Source organism: Colobus angolensis, unplaced genomic scaffold (genome assembly GCF_000951035.1).
Source record: "Colobus angolensis palliatus isolate OR3802 unplaced genomic scaffold, Cang.pa_1.0 Scaffold144, whole genome shotgun sequence".
Lineage (NCBI taxonomy): Eukaryota > Metazoa > Chordata > Mammalia > Primates > Cercopithecidae > Colobus > Colobus angolensis.
The window spans coordinates 3,580,668-3,597,325 of NW_012114533.1; the positions used below are offsets into that span (position 1 = coordinate 3,580,668).

Genomic DNA, 16,658 nt, shown 5'->3' on the forward strand with positions numbered 1-16,658 from the left:
CTGCACTTGTATCCCCTGCATTTGTTCCTTTGTGTGGGAACAAAAGTTTCCCAGATTAAGGAAATTCAAGGAGCTAAAGTACAGAGAGAAAAAATGGTATAATTTGGCTTAGAGTTAACTGCAACTTAAGTGAATGAAATGCCACATAAATGGGTACTTTACATATTTTCATTATGTTCTTGTGACAAGAATTTTGGGGAAAGTGATGGATTGTGCTATCACAAGACTAAAAAGCATCACTACAAGCCACTGACTCCTATTTTGATATTTGTGACCTGTCTCAGTAATAACAAGAGTACGAAAACAGTTCAGGTTCATTGTGTGTGTTGAAACAAGAGTGGTGTGAATTTTATGACACCATAATTATCTTCATGGGAGAACCACCAAAGTGCAGAAATGCAAATAGAAGAGAAATCTTTAAAAACCAAAGGGTATGGCAAGATAGATTTCTGCTCCTATAAGCAAATTATTTTATTATAAGGAAGCAATATATTTAAGTAATTGGCCCTCAGCAAGGAATAAGTGGCTTTTGTTTCTAGCTAATGAGATTTCATTTAAAATCTATTAATTGGGAGAATAGAAGAAACAAAGGAGCCAATACCAACAGTAACTATTCAGTTCTTGTGAGGGGTATGATAAAATTTTCCTTCAGTACTGTGGAACTCCTGGAAGCCTTGCTCATGGTAATAAAGATAAGCCTAGATCCTATAATATTAAAATAATGAACAGGATATAACACATTAAACACTCCGAGACAATTAAGAAATACATATATATTGAAAAAGTGATAAATATAGGTATCCTGAGATTCTCAACTATAAAAAGAACAGAGTAATATCAGTTTGAATAATACACATAAAATCCTTAAGAGTGTCTGGTACATAACAAAGGTTTAACAAATAATGGCTATTATTACAGCCAGGATGAAGAATACTAAGAGCTTTCAAATTAGACCAATCACTACTTCCCTGTTTCAAGTTCATTTTTAGTACATGAGTATGATCATTGTTAGCCAGTTAAGCAGCTTCTGATTAGATCATTGATTAGATCTCACAAGAAAACCACAGATAGTATATTGAAACCAAGATTAGGGGAAAAGAAAATGTTACCTGAGAAGGCAATGGCTAGCTAAAACATATTTTGACATTATTAAGCAGCGTTCATAAGGTTCATGGAGCACAGATAATGAAAGAAAATCAAATCAATGTAGAAGTCTTAAAAACCAAAGGAAATTGATATGAAAGAAACCCTAATGAAAGGTAAGATATTTCCAAAGGAAACAGAGGCCAGATGCAGTAGCTTATGCCTGTAATCCCAGCACTCTGGGAGGCCGAGGCAGGAGGATTGCTTGAGCCCAAGAGTTTCAGACCAGCCTAGACAACATAGTGAGGCTCCATCTCTAAAAAAATAAAATAAAAAATTAGCTGAGTGTGGTGGCGCACACCTGTAGTCCCAGCTACTCAGGAGTCTGAGGTGGGAGGACTACTTGAGCCCAGGAGGTTGAGGCTGCAGCGAGCCATGATATTGCACCACTGCACTCCAGCCTGGGTGACAGCGTGAGGCCCTGTCTCCAAGGAAAAAAAAGGAACAGAGTCTGCATGTTTAGTCCATGTTTATCTAATTTTAAAACTATGTAAGACTGGTTATCTTTTTATCCCAACCAAGGGTCAGTATACTTATTTTTATCTTAGTTTATTTCTAGGATGATCTTAATTTCTTTTTCCCTGTTTTATGGAGCATTTAATTCCTTTCTGTTCCCAGTATGAAATTTATTTTTGAAGAATTCTACTTTTTTTTCTTCAAAACCAGGGACTTTTTCCCCTATTAATCTAATCCCAGAAATCAAAGGTGACAAAAAAGAAAATGCTCCCACCCCTGGGAGCATATTCGTGGACAGGACATTCAAGGCTACATGTAGGAAAGGGTAAAACATAAGAAAGATTCCATATGGACCCTGATGAAGAGAAATCCTCATGCAATTTAATGGCTAAATGTGGAGGAGAAGCAAAACTCTGGAAGGGTAGTGGGTGAATGGCTTTTCCTCTCGCTTCATTAATGGAAGGGCTGTTTGTGACTGAGCAGTCTCTTAATAGAGGTTCTGAAAGTTGCCAGATGGCTTATTAACAGATGGTCTATTCCAAAGTTTAGAATTTGCTCCCTTTCAGACATTCCAAGAGTCAGAAATTGAGAAAACTTCTATTTCTCAGAAATAATAAGAACTTTGATTTTATTGCCTTTGCCCACTCTCCTGATTCTTCCCCTTTTCTTTAAAAACAACTCAAATACATTCCCCAAACTACATACTGATTTTAGCAGTGAAATAAAAGAACTCTCTTTGTATCTTCCTGTTTAAGGGCTCACAAAAACAGGCCTAGGGAACAGTGACCTAAAATCAGACAAATCCAGGTTCCCAGTCCCCATCACAGTTTCTCCATCCTGCTAACACACTTAAGGCTCAAAAAGCAAAATTAATGCCCAAACAGCCTGTGAGGCACATAAAAATGGAAAAATTTTCTATCCTTGTCATACCAGACATCAGATAAGATACTAAAATCTTCCACAGACCATTCATTTAGAAGGGGTTCTAATCTTTAAAATCATGTAAAACATCATCAACACTATGACAGCGATCTTGGATCACACCCATGATGGCTTCTTTGTCAAGTAAGCAAGGAAGTTAATATCATTTTGGTGCCTGGAAATTCCTGTGTGGTCCATTGAACTGCAAAGATCTTGGATCCCTATTAAAGGCTGTGGATCTCCACATAAATGATATCTCTGTTACAGAGAAAGAAGGGGCTGCTGCACTTGCTAGAATGTCTCTGGCTTTGTATCAGATGCTACAAGTTTCATTTCAACCAGACTTCCAGTGTGCCCAATGCCAAACTTCATGCTTTAGCAAGGGAAGAAAAGGTGAGATTTCAGGAACACACCAGACCTCTCAGAAGAAGGAGTCGAAGCCTGCTTCACTTGGACAAAGCTTGGTCCCCCATATTAGCACCAATCTCCTGTCATTTAGTTCCTCACAGATTAAATTATAGCTTCTCTCAGAGAAGACCTGGGTACTGAGAAGGAATTATGGTAAAAAGTGAAGTAGAAATTCCAAGGGCAAATATCTACAAGGTCAGGCATCACAGCATCTGAGGCCATATAAGAAAGTGGAGGAATTCAATGAGCAGCAACTCGGGGGTGCTCAAGCTTCTCTAGTCCTGGTCCAGCCTCACGGCCCCACCTGTACTCCCATCATGGGCACCACCTCTTCAAGCCACAGCAAGTCCAATGGAGCTGAGGCTCGTGTTTGTCGGTGGTGAATTCGCCGTAGCCGCAAAAGGTATAGGACGATGGCCAGTAGCACCACCAGGATACAGGCAAAGAAGAGATAGTGGTTGTATACAAAGGAGAGACGGAACCAGCTACCATGGGCTTGTCGGACACCTTCCTGCCGAAGATCCCTAGGGAAGAAATAAGAATTTATAGGTGGAAAAAAATTAAGTTTCAGAGGGAGACATTTACTCTGATTTGAAAGGCCCAGTAGTGTTATCACGTTTATTCCATCCACATAAACATTTTAGGACACCAGCTCCACAGAGCAGGCAAACTGAAGAACATCCCCCGCCCCAGGAGCCCTTCTGTGTCTTCCTTCCCATGGCCTCCAGAAGGGACCTCCAGGCTTACACCCTCCAGAATCTAAGCCAAGATGGGAAGGCCTTTGAAACCAAAGCCCAGGAAATGAACAGAAAGGCTAGATTGGTCACCTGTAACATAAGTCTTTTTTTTTTTTTTTTTTTTTGAGACGGAGTCTTGCTCTGTCACCCAGGCTGGAGTGCAGTGGCTGGATCTCAGCTCACTGCAAGTTCCACCTCCTGGGTTTACGCCATTCTCCTGCCTCAGCCTCCCGAGTAGCTGGGACTACAGGCGCCCGCCACCTCGCCCGGCTAGTTTTTTTTGTATTTTTTAGTAGAGACGGGGTTTCACCGTGTTAGCCAGGATGGTCTCGATCTCCTGACCTCGTGATCCACCCGTCTTGGCCTCCCAAAGTGCTGGGATTACAGGCTTGAGCCACCGCACCCGGCCACATAAGTCTTAAAATATGGTTATAAATACAGTACTAATGAGAATAGGGGATCCCCTGAATCCAATAAAGAAATCAGAGTGTGTCTAAATCCTTTTTTAAAAGTTGGTATGCAGCCAAGTGCAGTGGCACATGCCTATAGTCAAAGTACTTTGGGAGGCCAGGCCAGGAGAATTGCTTGAAGCCAGGAGTTCAAAACCAGCTTGGTCAACATAACAAGACCCCATTTCTGCAAAAGAAAAATTTAAAAATTAGCTGGGCATGGTGGCGAGCACCTGTACTCCCAGTTCCTCAGAAGGCTGAGGTGTGAGAATCACTTGAGCCCAGGAGTTCAAGGTTGCAATAAGCTATGAACATGGCACTGCCACCACACTCAGCCTGGGCGACAGAGCAAGACCCTGTCTCAAAAAAAAAAAAAAATAATTAAAAATAAAGGGACTATGTTTTCCCTAGGATCTAGGATATATCTAGATAAAGCTGTTACCTGATCAACTGTATGACAAAAATAAGGCAACATGAAAACCAAGTGCAATGGTCCACCTCGCTAGAACAGAAGCCACTCTTCAGCGGTCCAGATCCCACATCTAGTTCTGTCTGGTTTAACCTGCAGTGTTCTTCTAGAATGTGAATCTCTAAACTGAAAGACTTCATTAAAAATATGGATTTATGCCTTTTCTGCACAGATGAGAACTGGCAAATGCTGGGACGGTGCTTGTGCGTGACAGTAACCAGCCTGTTAACCAGGGTACACGCTCCAGTTGTGGGCAACCCCCACCTAGCCCACTTCCCTCACTGCTATCACCTGCCTGGCTTCTGATGATATTGAGTTGAGAGGAATAGACATCAAAGATACAAAATTCATCTGAGTTTCTCTGAAATAGTCCAGGGTACAGAGTACCTAAAAATTGTCCCAAATATCTTGCAGTACATAAAGGTAAAGCATCAGGCTACCAGTTTGATGAAAGTAGCCCCACTAAAAACATCTCACATCCTTTATTCTAATTCTGACCCACCAAAAAGCCTTCTAAGTCAATGACACAGTGTCTGGAGTGCCTCCCTACGTTATGAAAGATTGCTCTAGACATCCCACCCCTGTTCCTTTGTCAGATGTGTTTTCCAGGGTAACCCAAGAATGACATTTTAGCTTGTCAGTTTCTTGGAAGTGATTAGTAAGAGTTCAGTCCTAAAGACTGATTTGTTGTGGGTAAACAAATAAAGCTGGATTTCTGAAACAGCAAAGCTGAGTAACAGACTCCAGACCAGTAATGCTCAACCTTCTTTCTGTTCAAGCATGCCTGGTAGTAATAGTGGCTCACGTGGAAGTAAAGGAGTTTGTTTTTGTGAGGAGGTAGGGAGGAAGGTCATTTAAGACCTATTCTAAGCCGGTTAAAATAAATAAACTGATTCTGAGGCATCAGCTGATATCCTCTGAGTTCAAGATACCAGATTGGTGAGTCTTACTTTACCTGAGTGGTAAGAATCGTGTTTTATATAGAATGGCTCCCAGCGTCCACTGAACCTCTCGGTCATACACCAGCTGGGCTGTCCGCAGGTTTGGGTAGTCATAGGGAAAGTGGAATCCTTCATGTAAGACTTGGTACATCCAAGCTGATTTAAAACACTGGTATCTGTGTGACAAAAATAATTAAATTTTTAAAAAAGAGAAAAGAATTATAATACTTTCCTTTGCAATAAGCCACTGTGTATTCCCACCAGTTATTAAAAGACCTACCTCCTCCCGTTTCACCTTCCTCACCTCTAAGTGGGTTATTTCTAAGTCAGCCTGCTTATCTTGTGTTTACCTCAAAGGCAGTAATGATACTGTGGCTGTGTTCTTCTTTTTCTTTAAGAGTCCCTATCTTCAGAGAGCATATTGAAATATCTACAGATGTAATTATATGATGTTTGGGATTTGCTTCGAAACAACCCAGTTGTAGTAAGAGGGGGACTGTGGGTGGGAAAACAGATAAAAACAAAGATAGGCCAGGAGCCGATAACTGTTAGTAGGAAAGCAGGGTGACAGGTTCACAGGAGTTGATTACACTCTTCTAGTTTTATTTATGTTAAACAATTTTTATTTTTTATTCTATTATTTTTTTTTTTTTTTGAGACAGAGTTTCCCTCTGTCACCCAGGCTGGAGTACAGTGGCATGATCTCGGCTCACTACAACCTCCACCTCCTGAGCTCAAGCAATTCTCCCTGCCTCAGCCTCCCAAGTAGCTGCGATTACAGGCACCTGCCACCATGCCCAGCTAATTTTTGTATTTTTAGAGGAGATGGGGTTTTGCCATGTTGGCCAGGCTGGTCTTGAACTCCTGACCTCAGGTGATCCACCCGCCTCAGCCTCCCAAAGTGCTAGGATTACAGGCATGAACCATGCCCGGCAGTGTTAAACAATTTTTAACTAAAATATTTAAAAATGAAAGGACCAATGAACCATACTGGCAAAATGTTATTTGCTGAAGCTCTGTGATAATTACATGAGGGTTTATGTTGCTATTCTCTCTGCTGTTCTCTATGTTTGATATTATCTATAATACAAAGTTTAAAAAAAATCATCACTTTTGGCCGGGCCCCATGGCTCATGCCTGTAATTCTAGCACTCTGAGAGGGTGAGGCAGGCAGATCACTTGAGCTTAGGAGTTCAAGACCAGCCTGGCAATCCTGCGAAACCCTGTCTCTACAAAAAATACAAAAATTGGCCGGGCGCGGTGGCTCAAGCCTGTAATCCCAGCACTTTGGGAGGCCGAGATGGGCGGATCACGAGGTCAGGAGATCGAGACCATCCTGGCTAACATGGTGAAACCCCGTCTCTACTAAAAAATACAAAAAACTAGCCGGGCGCGGTAGCGGGCGCCTGTAGTCCCAGCTACTCGGGAGGCTGAGGCAGGAGAATCGTGCAAACCAGGGAGGCGGAGCTTGCAGTGAGCTGAGATCCGGCCACTGCACTCCGGTCTGGGGGACGGAGCGAGACTCCGCCTCAAAAAAAAAAAAAAAAAAAAAAAAAAAAAATTGGCCAAGCATGGTGGCACGTGCCTATAGTCCCAGCTACTTGGGGGCCTGAGGCAGGAGAATCACTGGAACCTAGGAGGTGGAGTTTGCAGTGAGCTAAGATTGTGCCACTGCACTCCGGCCTGGGCGACAAAGGAGACCCTATCTCAAAAAAAAAAAAAAAATCACTTTTGATGTCAAATCACTTGATGAGAACTCTGTTTGGTAAGCACTGATTTCCTCTGGCTTTGCTATAATAGGCTCATTATTTTGGCCCCTATCCCTTGGAAAATCAAATCTGGAATAATCAAATGCTCCCTCAACATGAAATCTAATCTGCATTATTGCTCACTCTTTCTCCATTACAATTTGCCATCTAGATTTTAAGGCCACATCTAAGGAGGAAAGGGAAGTGACTTACTTGAGTCGATGCTCATCTGCATGTGATGAAAAGAGGCCATTCTTGAATCTCTGAGTTAGTACTGACCAAGCCATGCCACAGTAATCCTGGATCAACCACAGAAATAGTTGAACATAAATTTGGAGGAAAACTCTCTACCTTCCCCACAGTCACAGCTGTTCCATTTCCAAAGTTACTTGTGGGCTACTAGCTGACAAAGGAAAACAGAAACGGCATATTCACTCACTAAACACTGTGCCATACCCCTGTTTATTCCATCATCCCATGTCTAGCACCAAGCCAGCCTGATGTGGTTTCTGAGCCTCTTAGGCTTCAGAGGGGATGAGGTTAGGACTAACAAATAGCAACGTCAAAAGCCAAAGATAGTTTCATTCTACTCCACATAGGACTGACATGAGCAGGGAGAGCAGATGGAAGAGGATGGTTAGAAACCTGTCATTGGCCTCCCTCAGTGTTGTAATTCTCACCAAAAGAATCATTCCTTTTGGTTTGTTCAGTGAACTAACATTTACTGAATGTCTCCTATGTGCCAGGTGCTGTTCTAGATGTCAGGGAATCATGCAGTAAATAAAACACAAAAATTCCCGTCCTCGGGAAGCTTACATTCTAGTGGTAGGAGACAGACAATAAACAAACACACACACACACACACACACACACACACACACACACACAGTATGCTGGATAACATAAATGCTCAGGGAAAAATAAAGCATGAAAGGGCAACAGGTAATATGGGGAGTGTTGTCATTTTGGATAGATTTTGGATAGAGTGGTCCCAGAAGGTGGCTCTGGGAAGATAACGTTTGAGTCAAAGTTAAAAAGGTAAGGGAACAGAATCGTTCTTTTACCTGGAAAAGTTAACATATTAAGCCACTAGCAATGTTGGCAAGCAATAACTTGAGCCTTTTGGTGTTCAAGGGAATAGAATTTGAAGAAGTTTTGAGATAAGAGAGTCAGGCCATGGATAGTTAGGGAGCTCTGGGCTCCAGAAAAAAAGGGAGTATGAAGGTCTTCCTGGAGGCTGGAGAGAAAGGAGCAAATACAAACCAGGTATCCCACAATATTTCTTAAGGACTGTCTTTTGGGAACAGAATGGTACAGGTACTGCAGATATTATTCTGCTGGAAGCCTTACACTAAGAGAACCCTAGAGAATTGTAAGAAAGAAAGAAAGGAAGGCAGGGAAGAAGGAAGGAAGGGAGGGAGGGAGGGAAATATGAGGAGAGGCTGGGTGCGGTGATTCACGCCTGTAATTTCAGCACTTTGGGAGGCCAAGGTGGGCAGATCACCTGAGGCCAGGGGTTCGAGACCAGCCTGGGCAACATGGCAAAACCCCATCTCTATTAAAAATACAAAAATTAGCCAGGTATGGCGGTGGGCATCTGTAATCCCAGCTATTCAGGAGGCTGAGGCAGGAGAATCACTTGAACCCGGAAGGCAGAGGTTGCAGTGAGCTGAGATCGTGCCACTGCACTCCAGCCTAGGCAACAGAGCAAGACTCCGTCTCAAGAAAAAAAAAAAAGGAAATATGAGGACAGATTCTCCCATTAGTTTATCTGATGAAAAACATAGAGATACACAATTCAAAGAGATGGCCCTAAATTAAGCAGAAAATGATAGAAAGCTGGCAAAACTTTTATCTGTCCAGGTAACCAATGATTTAAGCTTATATGATGCTTAAGTCCTATATATGCTCAAAGCAAATTTTTACTCCTTCTCTATTTTAAATCTAAACAAACTTCCATCATCATTGCTTTTTACAACATCTGATATTCCCAGGGAACCCATACCACTCTAGCTTCTTAATACCTCAAACCAAAAGAAAGATGGACTTGCCTCTCTGGGTGATATCATCTCCAAAAGCACATTACAACAGAGAATAACTAGCAAGGGGAAAAATACTGGAGGTGACATTTCTTGGGCATAAACATTAAATAAGATTATTGGAAAGCTGGAAGAAAAGCCATTAGCCAACACAAAAATTTTACACCTGGGTAATAATTTGGGTGATATGACATCCATGGAAACTAAATTTAGTTAATTAGAAGGCAGTACAGCATAGCTAGATCCTTAAGTTCTCTGAGTCCACTTCCTCATCTGTAAAATGAGGGTCAAAGGGCTCCTGCAAAGAACAAGTGAGATTCTGTATTTAAAGCCCTTTGCACAGCACCTGGCACAGAGTGAGGCATTCAATAAATGGCTGCTGCCAGCATAAGCCATGTTTATCATTAATAATTTACCTGAGCAGCCTTGGCAAATGTTGGCCCATGATAGCGGCCACCAATGCGCAACACATCCTCTGTACAGTAAAAAAACTCAGAGAAGCCGTAGAACTCGCTGTTGTTGAAGTCAATTGGCGATTGATAGATGCCATTGAGTGAGGCCTGGCTGGTGTTGGAGCGAGCCAGCAGGGGGCTCAGCATTGCCCCACAAGACACCCAGTCTCCTCTTCCTCGGACATGCAAGACTTGGCTGTTCCTCTCCACCACATCTGTGAGTCCCACCGGCAGGCAAGGATCCAGAAATGGATTGTCGGGACTCAGACCTGTCTTCTGACCCAGCAATCTGCCACAATGACAAAAACAAACAAACAAAAAGTGAGAGGAATATGGTGATCAATTCTGTTCGACGTTTTAGTCAACATGTGTATTTCCTAGTGTGTAGTGAAATTGGAGACGTGAATCTGCTGTTCTCCATCTGGTCTTCATTCCCACACACCTCTTAAAAGTGCAAAGAACCTTATCATGCGGAGTGTGGTTCTAATGTTTAAAAATACAACTGGTAGGGGATGAAGTGGGAAGGGCTATGGGGAGAGATTCCTGAAGAGTGGACCACGGCAGTGGTCCATCTGCAATGGCTGGCAATGGTGATGGACTCCACACCTGCCTCTGAATGAGCAGTGCTGGAACAGAACAGGCACAGCACCAGCTCCAGGAAGCCACCTGCAGAGCCTGGAGCCTCTGAGTGGGGAGAAGAGTGGAAAGCTTTGATTCCCACCATGGCTGTAACACAGTTCCAGTTATTTCAAGTTTATACTTGCCTAGCAACCATATTCTCATTCCTCAAAAAGATGAGTATGAAGATCTGTTCAAGGACAGAAATTAAGTTGGGGTCCAAATAACTTTGCCAATTGCAGTTAATTATTCATCAGTTCCTAAACAGATGTTGAAGAGTAGATTTCTTAGAATGAGAATGTACCCACAAGTGTAAAGACTGAGGGTAAGAATGGAATGAAGCAGTACAACAGAACACTTTACAACAACTGGAACCGACTATTTTAAGGATGTGACACCAACTGTAAGGAAAACTCAGAAAATTGTTATTGAGAAGACAAAATGATCATTTTGTCATCTCAGGCAACAGGTTAGTAGACTGGCAGCTATGCAAGATATGCCTTTTACTCATCAATCACCTGAAGTAGGTGACTTAGCTACTTGGCAAGAAAATAGCAATGCATGGGAAGAAGAAGATGCAGTCTGGCAAGAAGTAGTATGGAGGCAGCAGAAAACAGCAGACAGAAAAGAAAGCAGTAGAACAATAAAAGAAGAAAATGGAAAAGGAAGCACAGCAGCTAATGAAGAAGAAAAACCAAAACTGGTGTGACACTTTCACAGCAAATGATCTTCAAACATCATAGTGCCGGCAGGAGACATCTGAGCACCTCAACCCAAGCAATGTTTGTATAGATTTAGGAGTACTTTCAGAACACAAACACACCACTTGATTTTAATGCATTTGTCAATCATCCAAGGCACCAGGATTCATCCAAGGCACCAGGATTCACCCAAAGCACCTTGAAACTCCTAGAGACTAAGACTTACAAAAACAAAAAAGCCTTATGGGACAATATTTTCTTCAACATGCTGTAAATATAAGATAATTGATTGCTGTGGATAAATTATTACAAACGGGATAAATTATTACAAACGGGATATACCAGTACCTCTTCAAGCTAGTGTTCCTAGCTAAATGGTTAAGTATACATAGGTAAGTGTGTTGTTTGCTTAGTATCAGCCCTGCCCTTTCACCTGTGGTCCTTCTCTCAGTGATTGGGTTTCTCATCCTTCTGGTTACCTAGGCTAGACCCTCAGCACTGCTGACCATCCTCCCTGCCCTACCTACACCACCACAAACAATCACCCAATTACACCGGTTTTCATTCCAAAATTTTGTGTAAATTTTATCATGGAAAAGAACTCTGCTTTCTCTTATGCTTTCCTTCAATGTGTATAATGATAAAATAAATAATTGTACACACTTAAACAAGAAATCCCACCACATTATGGTCTAACTACTTCATCTGGTACTCAGATGAAGAATCTGTGATCTGTCCAATGCTAAAGGAAAAATTGACTATTCTGAATTTGATGAGAGACCAAATTTTAACTACGCTTGCTTTTTATCTTTTAGACATACTACAGAACTGAACTCCCACTAAAGATGCAACTGCACTGTAATTCAACAAACATGTCTTAAACACTTCCCTGCAGAAGGAACTGCTGGCAGCTACACTATATATTGTACATAATTGGCAATTTAATTCATCTCCCTTTTCCCATGATGTCAGGTCTGAATATGGGAAACAGCAAGAGATCACAATAAGCTACTGCACTTTACTAGTCCTAATAACAAAGATCAGAACGTACCCTCACCCAGAGTGGGACTGCTAATAGAGGTCTTTAAGAGATGCTACCCCATTGGCAGGGGTAGTCAGAAAGAAGGAGGAAGCAGGGACTTATCTATCTTAGGAGGATGTGAATATTTCTCCCTAATATCTGCAGCCTGACATTATATTTCAGAAACTCAGATCCCATGTCAAATGTACCTGTTTTTGTTAAGAGTTTCATTCAGAACAAGGTCTTCGTAGCGCTGCCGGGCAAAGTTGCCTCCGAAACCCAGAAAAGTTGTGACATAAACCCTGTACACGTGTTCAGTGTGTTGCACGTCACAGCCCAGGTTGAACTCAGCCAGCAGGATCTTCGCAGCTTCTTCCTATAATACAATACCAAGAGAAAAAAGGGAATTTCAGTTTTGGTTGCCTTCTAGAAAGCTATGACATTGCTAATACACCATTGCTATGACTACTCTTTAAAACATCTTAAGCATTCTTTCATCTTCAAAGCATTATTTTAAACAAAGACACAAAATGACAAGACTGCACCAAAAGGTACAAATTAGACACTAAATTAAAAACTAAATAAGAAATTAGAAACCAAAAACACTATCTGTAGTTATATACGGGGTAGAATTACTACAGATATCATTTTCTCACACGTATTTTTCTGTATTTTCTAATTCCCCACAATGGGAATGTGTTATTTTAATAATTAGGAAAAAATCCTTTAATAAAAATTAATTTAAGGAATTCTGTGGATCATCATAAGATCTATTCTGTGGACTTTTCTTTTTCTTTTTCTTTTTTTTTTTTGAGACAGAGTCTTGCTGTGTTGCCAGGCTGGAGTGCAGTGCCTCGATCTCAGCTCACTGCAACCTCTGCCTCCTGGGTTCAAGCAATTCTCCTGCCTCAGCCTCCTGACTAGCTGGGACTACAGGCACGTGCCACCGTGCCCAGCTAATTTTTGTATTTTTAATCGAGATGGGTTGCACCATGTTGGCCAGGATGGTCTTGATCTCTTGACCTCATGATCTGCCCTCCTCAGCTTCCCAAAGTGCTGGGAATACAGGTGTGAGCCACTGCGCCCGGTTCTTTGGCCTTTTCTAAAATTATCCAAGAAGCCCTAAGGTTCCTTGTGACAGGTTTGGGATTGGGAAAGTTCAATTTTATTGTACCTCCATGAAAAGGCCCTATATTTTTTTCTTGAACCTCAAGGGCAGAGGCTGAATTAATCATATTCCTCAGCTCATCCCACATTATCATGGCAAAGCCTCTCTTTTGCTTTATTTATTTATTCCCTTTTATCTTCATACTTACTGTCATTCCCACTCTCTGCCATGGACAACCATTCTAATGTGTTATGTATAATTTTTGTATATATGTATTGTTATAAAATGAGGATTCTTCTTGTTTTGAATGTATTATTTTTAATTTGTGAAAATGCCATTGTGCCTGCAATTTCACTCCAAGGTATATACCAAGAGATCCAAAAATTGGAATGGGCGTGGTAGCTCACGCCTGTAATCCCAACATTTTGGGAGGCCGAGGAGGGTAGATCACTTGAGGTCAGGAGTTTAAGACCAGCCTGGCCAACATGGTGAAACCCCGTCTCTACTAAAAATACAAAAATTAGCCAGGCATGGTGGCAGGTGCCTGTAATCCCAGCTACTCAGGAGGCTGAGGCAGGAGAATCGCTTGAACTTGGGAGGCAGAGGTTGCAGTGAGCCAAGATCATGCCATGGCACTCCAGCCTGAGTGACAAGAGCGAAACCCCATCTCAAAAAACAAACAACAACAACAAAACCTATGTACATAGAAAAATGTGTACATGTTCACAGCAGCACTGTGCATAACAGCCCAAAAGGGAAAACCACTGAAATGTTCATCAGCTGATAAATGGATAAACAAAATACAGCATGGTTGGTCATACGATGGAATGTTATTCAGCCACAAAAGGGAATGAAATACTCATACCACGAGATGGATGAACCTTGAAAACATTTCGCTAAATAAAAGAAGCCAGACGTAAAACACCACATATTGTATGATTTCATTTATACAAAATGTCCGGAATAGGCAAATCCACTGGAGAGAGAAAGGGGATGAATAGTTGTCCGGGGTAGGGAGAGGACAGAAAGAGGAGTGACTGCTAATGGGAAATGAGTAGGGAGTGAATATAAGGTTTCTTTCTAGGGTGATGAAAATGTTCTGGAATTCAATAGTGGTGGCTGCACAACCTTGTGAATGTATATAACTTTGTGAGTTGTACAAAAAAAGATATTAGGCATTCAGGATTATTTAAAATGTTTTAAATGCTAGTGCATTGTCTCATAGTTTCTTTCAGTTTTACCAAGTGCTAGGATTCATCTTGAAGAGCCATTATATTGCTGTATGTAATTTTTTTTTTCGTTTTTTTTTTTTTGAGACAGGGTCTCACTCTCACCCAGGCTGGAGTGCAGTGTCATGATCTCGGCTCACTGCAACCTCTGCCTCCCAGGTTCAAGCGATTCTCCTGCCTCAGCCTCCTGAGTAGCTGGGATTACAGGTGCATACCACCATGCCCAGCTAATTTTTGTATTTTTAGTAGAGACAGGGTTTCACCATGTTGGCCAGGCTGGTCTTAAACTCCTGACCTCAGGTGATCCACCCGCCTCAGCTTCCCAAAGTGCTGGAATTACAGGCATGAGCCACCATGCCCGCCTGCTATATGTAAATCTAATTTGTTGCTTACAAGTATGCATTCTGTACCAGTGTTGCTTTCCATAACAGTGTTGCTTTCTAAATCTGCACACACACAGAAGTCATTTAAGATTTGAAGCCCCAGTGCCACTTGCCACCTATTTCTTAGTATCAGAACCATGCCTTTGTTTTACCTGTTGAATACATACTGACAAATATAGACTAAAAAGTATCACAACCTAGTTAGTCCCCCACATTTCCAACCCCAGCATGAAATTCTCTGCTGACTGCTAAACTCACATTTCCAATAGTCCTGTGGATATTCTGACACATATGTTCCTTGGGTATCTTAAATTCAACATACCCAAAATTGAAGTCATTAGTTTTACAACTTCTGAACTAGAAGACCAGATAGACGCTCTCATCCAGATCTCTCAGGACAATACTGTTTGCTGAATATCACCCCTGCCTTTACCCCTGTGGCTCTTCTCTCAGTGACTGGGTTCCTCAGTCTTCTGGTTATCTAGGATAGATCCTCAGCACTGCTGGCCATCCTCCCACCCTACTCACACTACCACAATCAATCGCTCAATTACATTGGTTTTTCACTCCAAACTATCCCCTGAAATCTGTCCCCTCCCTTTTGTTTCCACTTACTTTGTCTAACTCACTCAAGGTTCCGTGACCTATATTCTTTCTCCTACTGACACAAAAATTCTTTCACTACAAAAAACAGATCAGATCACAGCCACACAATTAACATCGTCACAAAATTCAGAGCTGGGAAGGACCTTCACGTTTAATTATTTTATAAATGATGAAACTGAGGCCCATGTGACTGCCTTACTCAAGAACCTTTGGTGGTTTTCCACTATCTATGGAAATAAAAGCCAGTCCCCCTATGATAGCACTCAATACTGCTCATGATTTAGCTCAATCTTATCTTCCCAGCCTTAACTACTAGCACACCTGAAAATCCTATACTGTAAAAGGCTATTCGTCATTCCCTGGACATTCTGGCCTCTCTGCTGCTTTTTCTGTGCCTTTGTACATAGTGTTCCCACCATGCAGGTGGCCTTCCCTCAGCCTCTACTATGTAAACAAAAAAGCCTACTCTCCTCCAAGGCCCAGATAAATACTTTACCTTCCATGAAGTCAGAATGGCTCCCATTCAACTTTGCAAACCAAGTTGGCCCTGCCAGTCCCCATGTTGCCACAGCTCTCTGTTTAAACCAGATGGTCTCAATGATGGGCAATGTCCACCCTGCCCCACACATCTGGCAATGTCTAATGTCTGGAGACACTTTTGATTGTCACAACTGGAAGAGGGAGGGTTGTTACTGACACCTGGTAGAGGCAAAAGATATCATATAATGCATGGGATAACCCCTGATGACAAAGAATTATCTGACCCAAAATGTCAAGAGTGCCAAGGATGAGAAGCCCTGGTTTAGATCAAGTTAAGCACTGTTACAGTCTCCTGGATATCACAAGCTGTCTCCACTGACAGATAAATTATAAGTTTTTAGGGACAGTGTAATTAACTTGTCTATTCCTTGTACGTAATGTTGTCTATTCCTTGCACAAAATAGGTGCACATAACAGGTGTACATAATGGGTATATAAAAAGTGCCTGTGTAGAATGAAACTTCTCCCTCAAAATACATTTTAAAAAAAATTTTTTATTATTATACTTTAAGTTCTAGGGTGCATGTGCACAACATGCAGTTTTGTTACATATGTATACATGTGCCATGTTGGTGTGCTGCACCCATTAACTCATCATTTACATTAGGTATATCTCCTAATGCTATCCCTCCCGCCACAATAGACCCCAGTGTGTGATGTTCCCCATCCTAGTCCAAGTGTTCTCATTG

The 16,658-nt window shown here is 41.8% G+C and overlaps 1 protein-coding gene across 1 annotated transcript in view; it reads right to left on the reverse strand.

The window, feature by feature from the left end:
• Positions 1 to 1,680: 1,680 nt before the first annotated feature.
• Positions 1,681 to 16,658, reverse strand: part of ENTPD7 (ectonucleoside triphosphate diphosphohydrolase 7) — a 54,195-nt gene continuing 39,217 nt past the window's right edge. The window contains exons 9-13 of the mRNA XM_011935561.1: positions 12,313 to 12,479; positions 9,728 to 10,052; positions 7,486 to 7,571; positions 5,539 to 5,700; positions 1,681 to 3,452 (exon numbers count right to left, since the gene is read on the reverse strand). Coding sequence (XP_011790951.1) covers positions 3,221 to 3,452; positions 5,539 to 5,700; positions 7,486 to 7,571; positions 9,728 to 10,052; positions 12,313 to 12,479 — 972 coding nt within the window. The 3' untranslated portion in view covers positions 1,681 to 3,220. The remainder of the gene's footprint in view (positions 3,453 to 5,538; positions 5,701 to 7,485; positions 7,572 to 9,727; positions 10,053 to 12,312; positions 12,480 to 16,658) is intronic.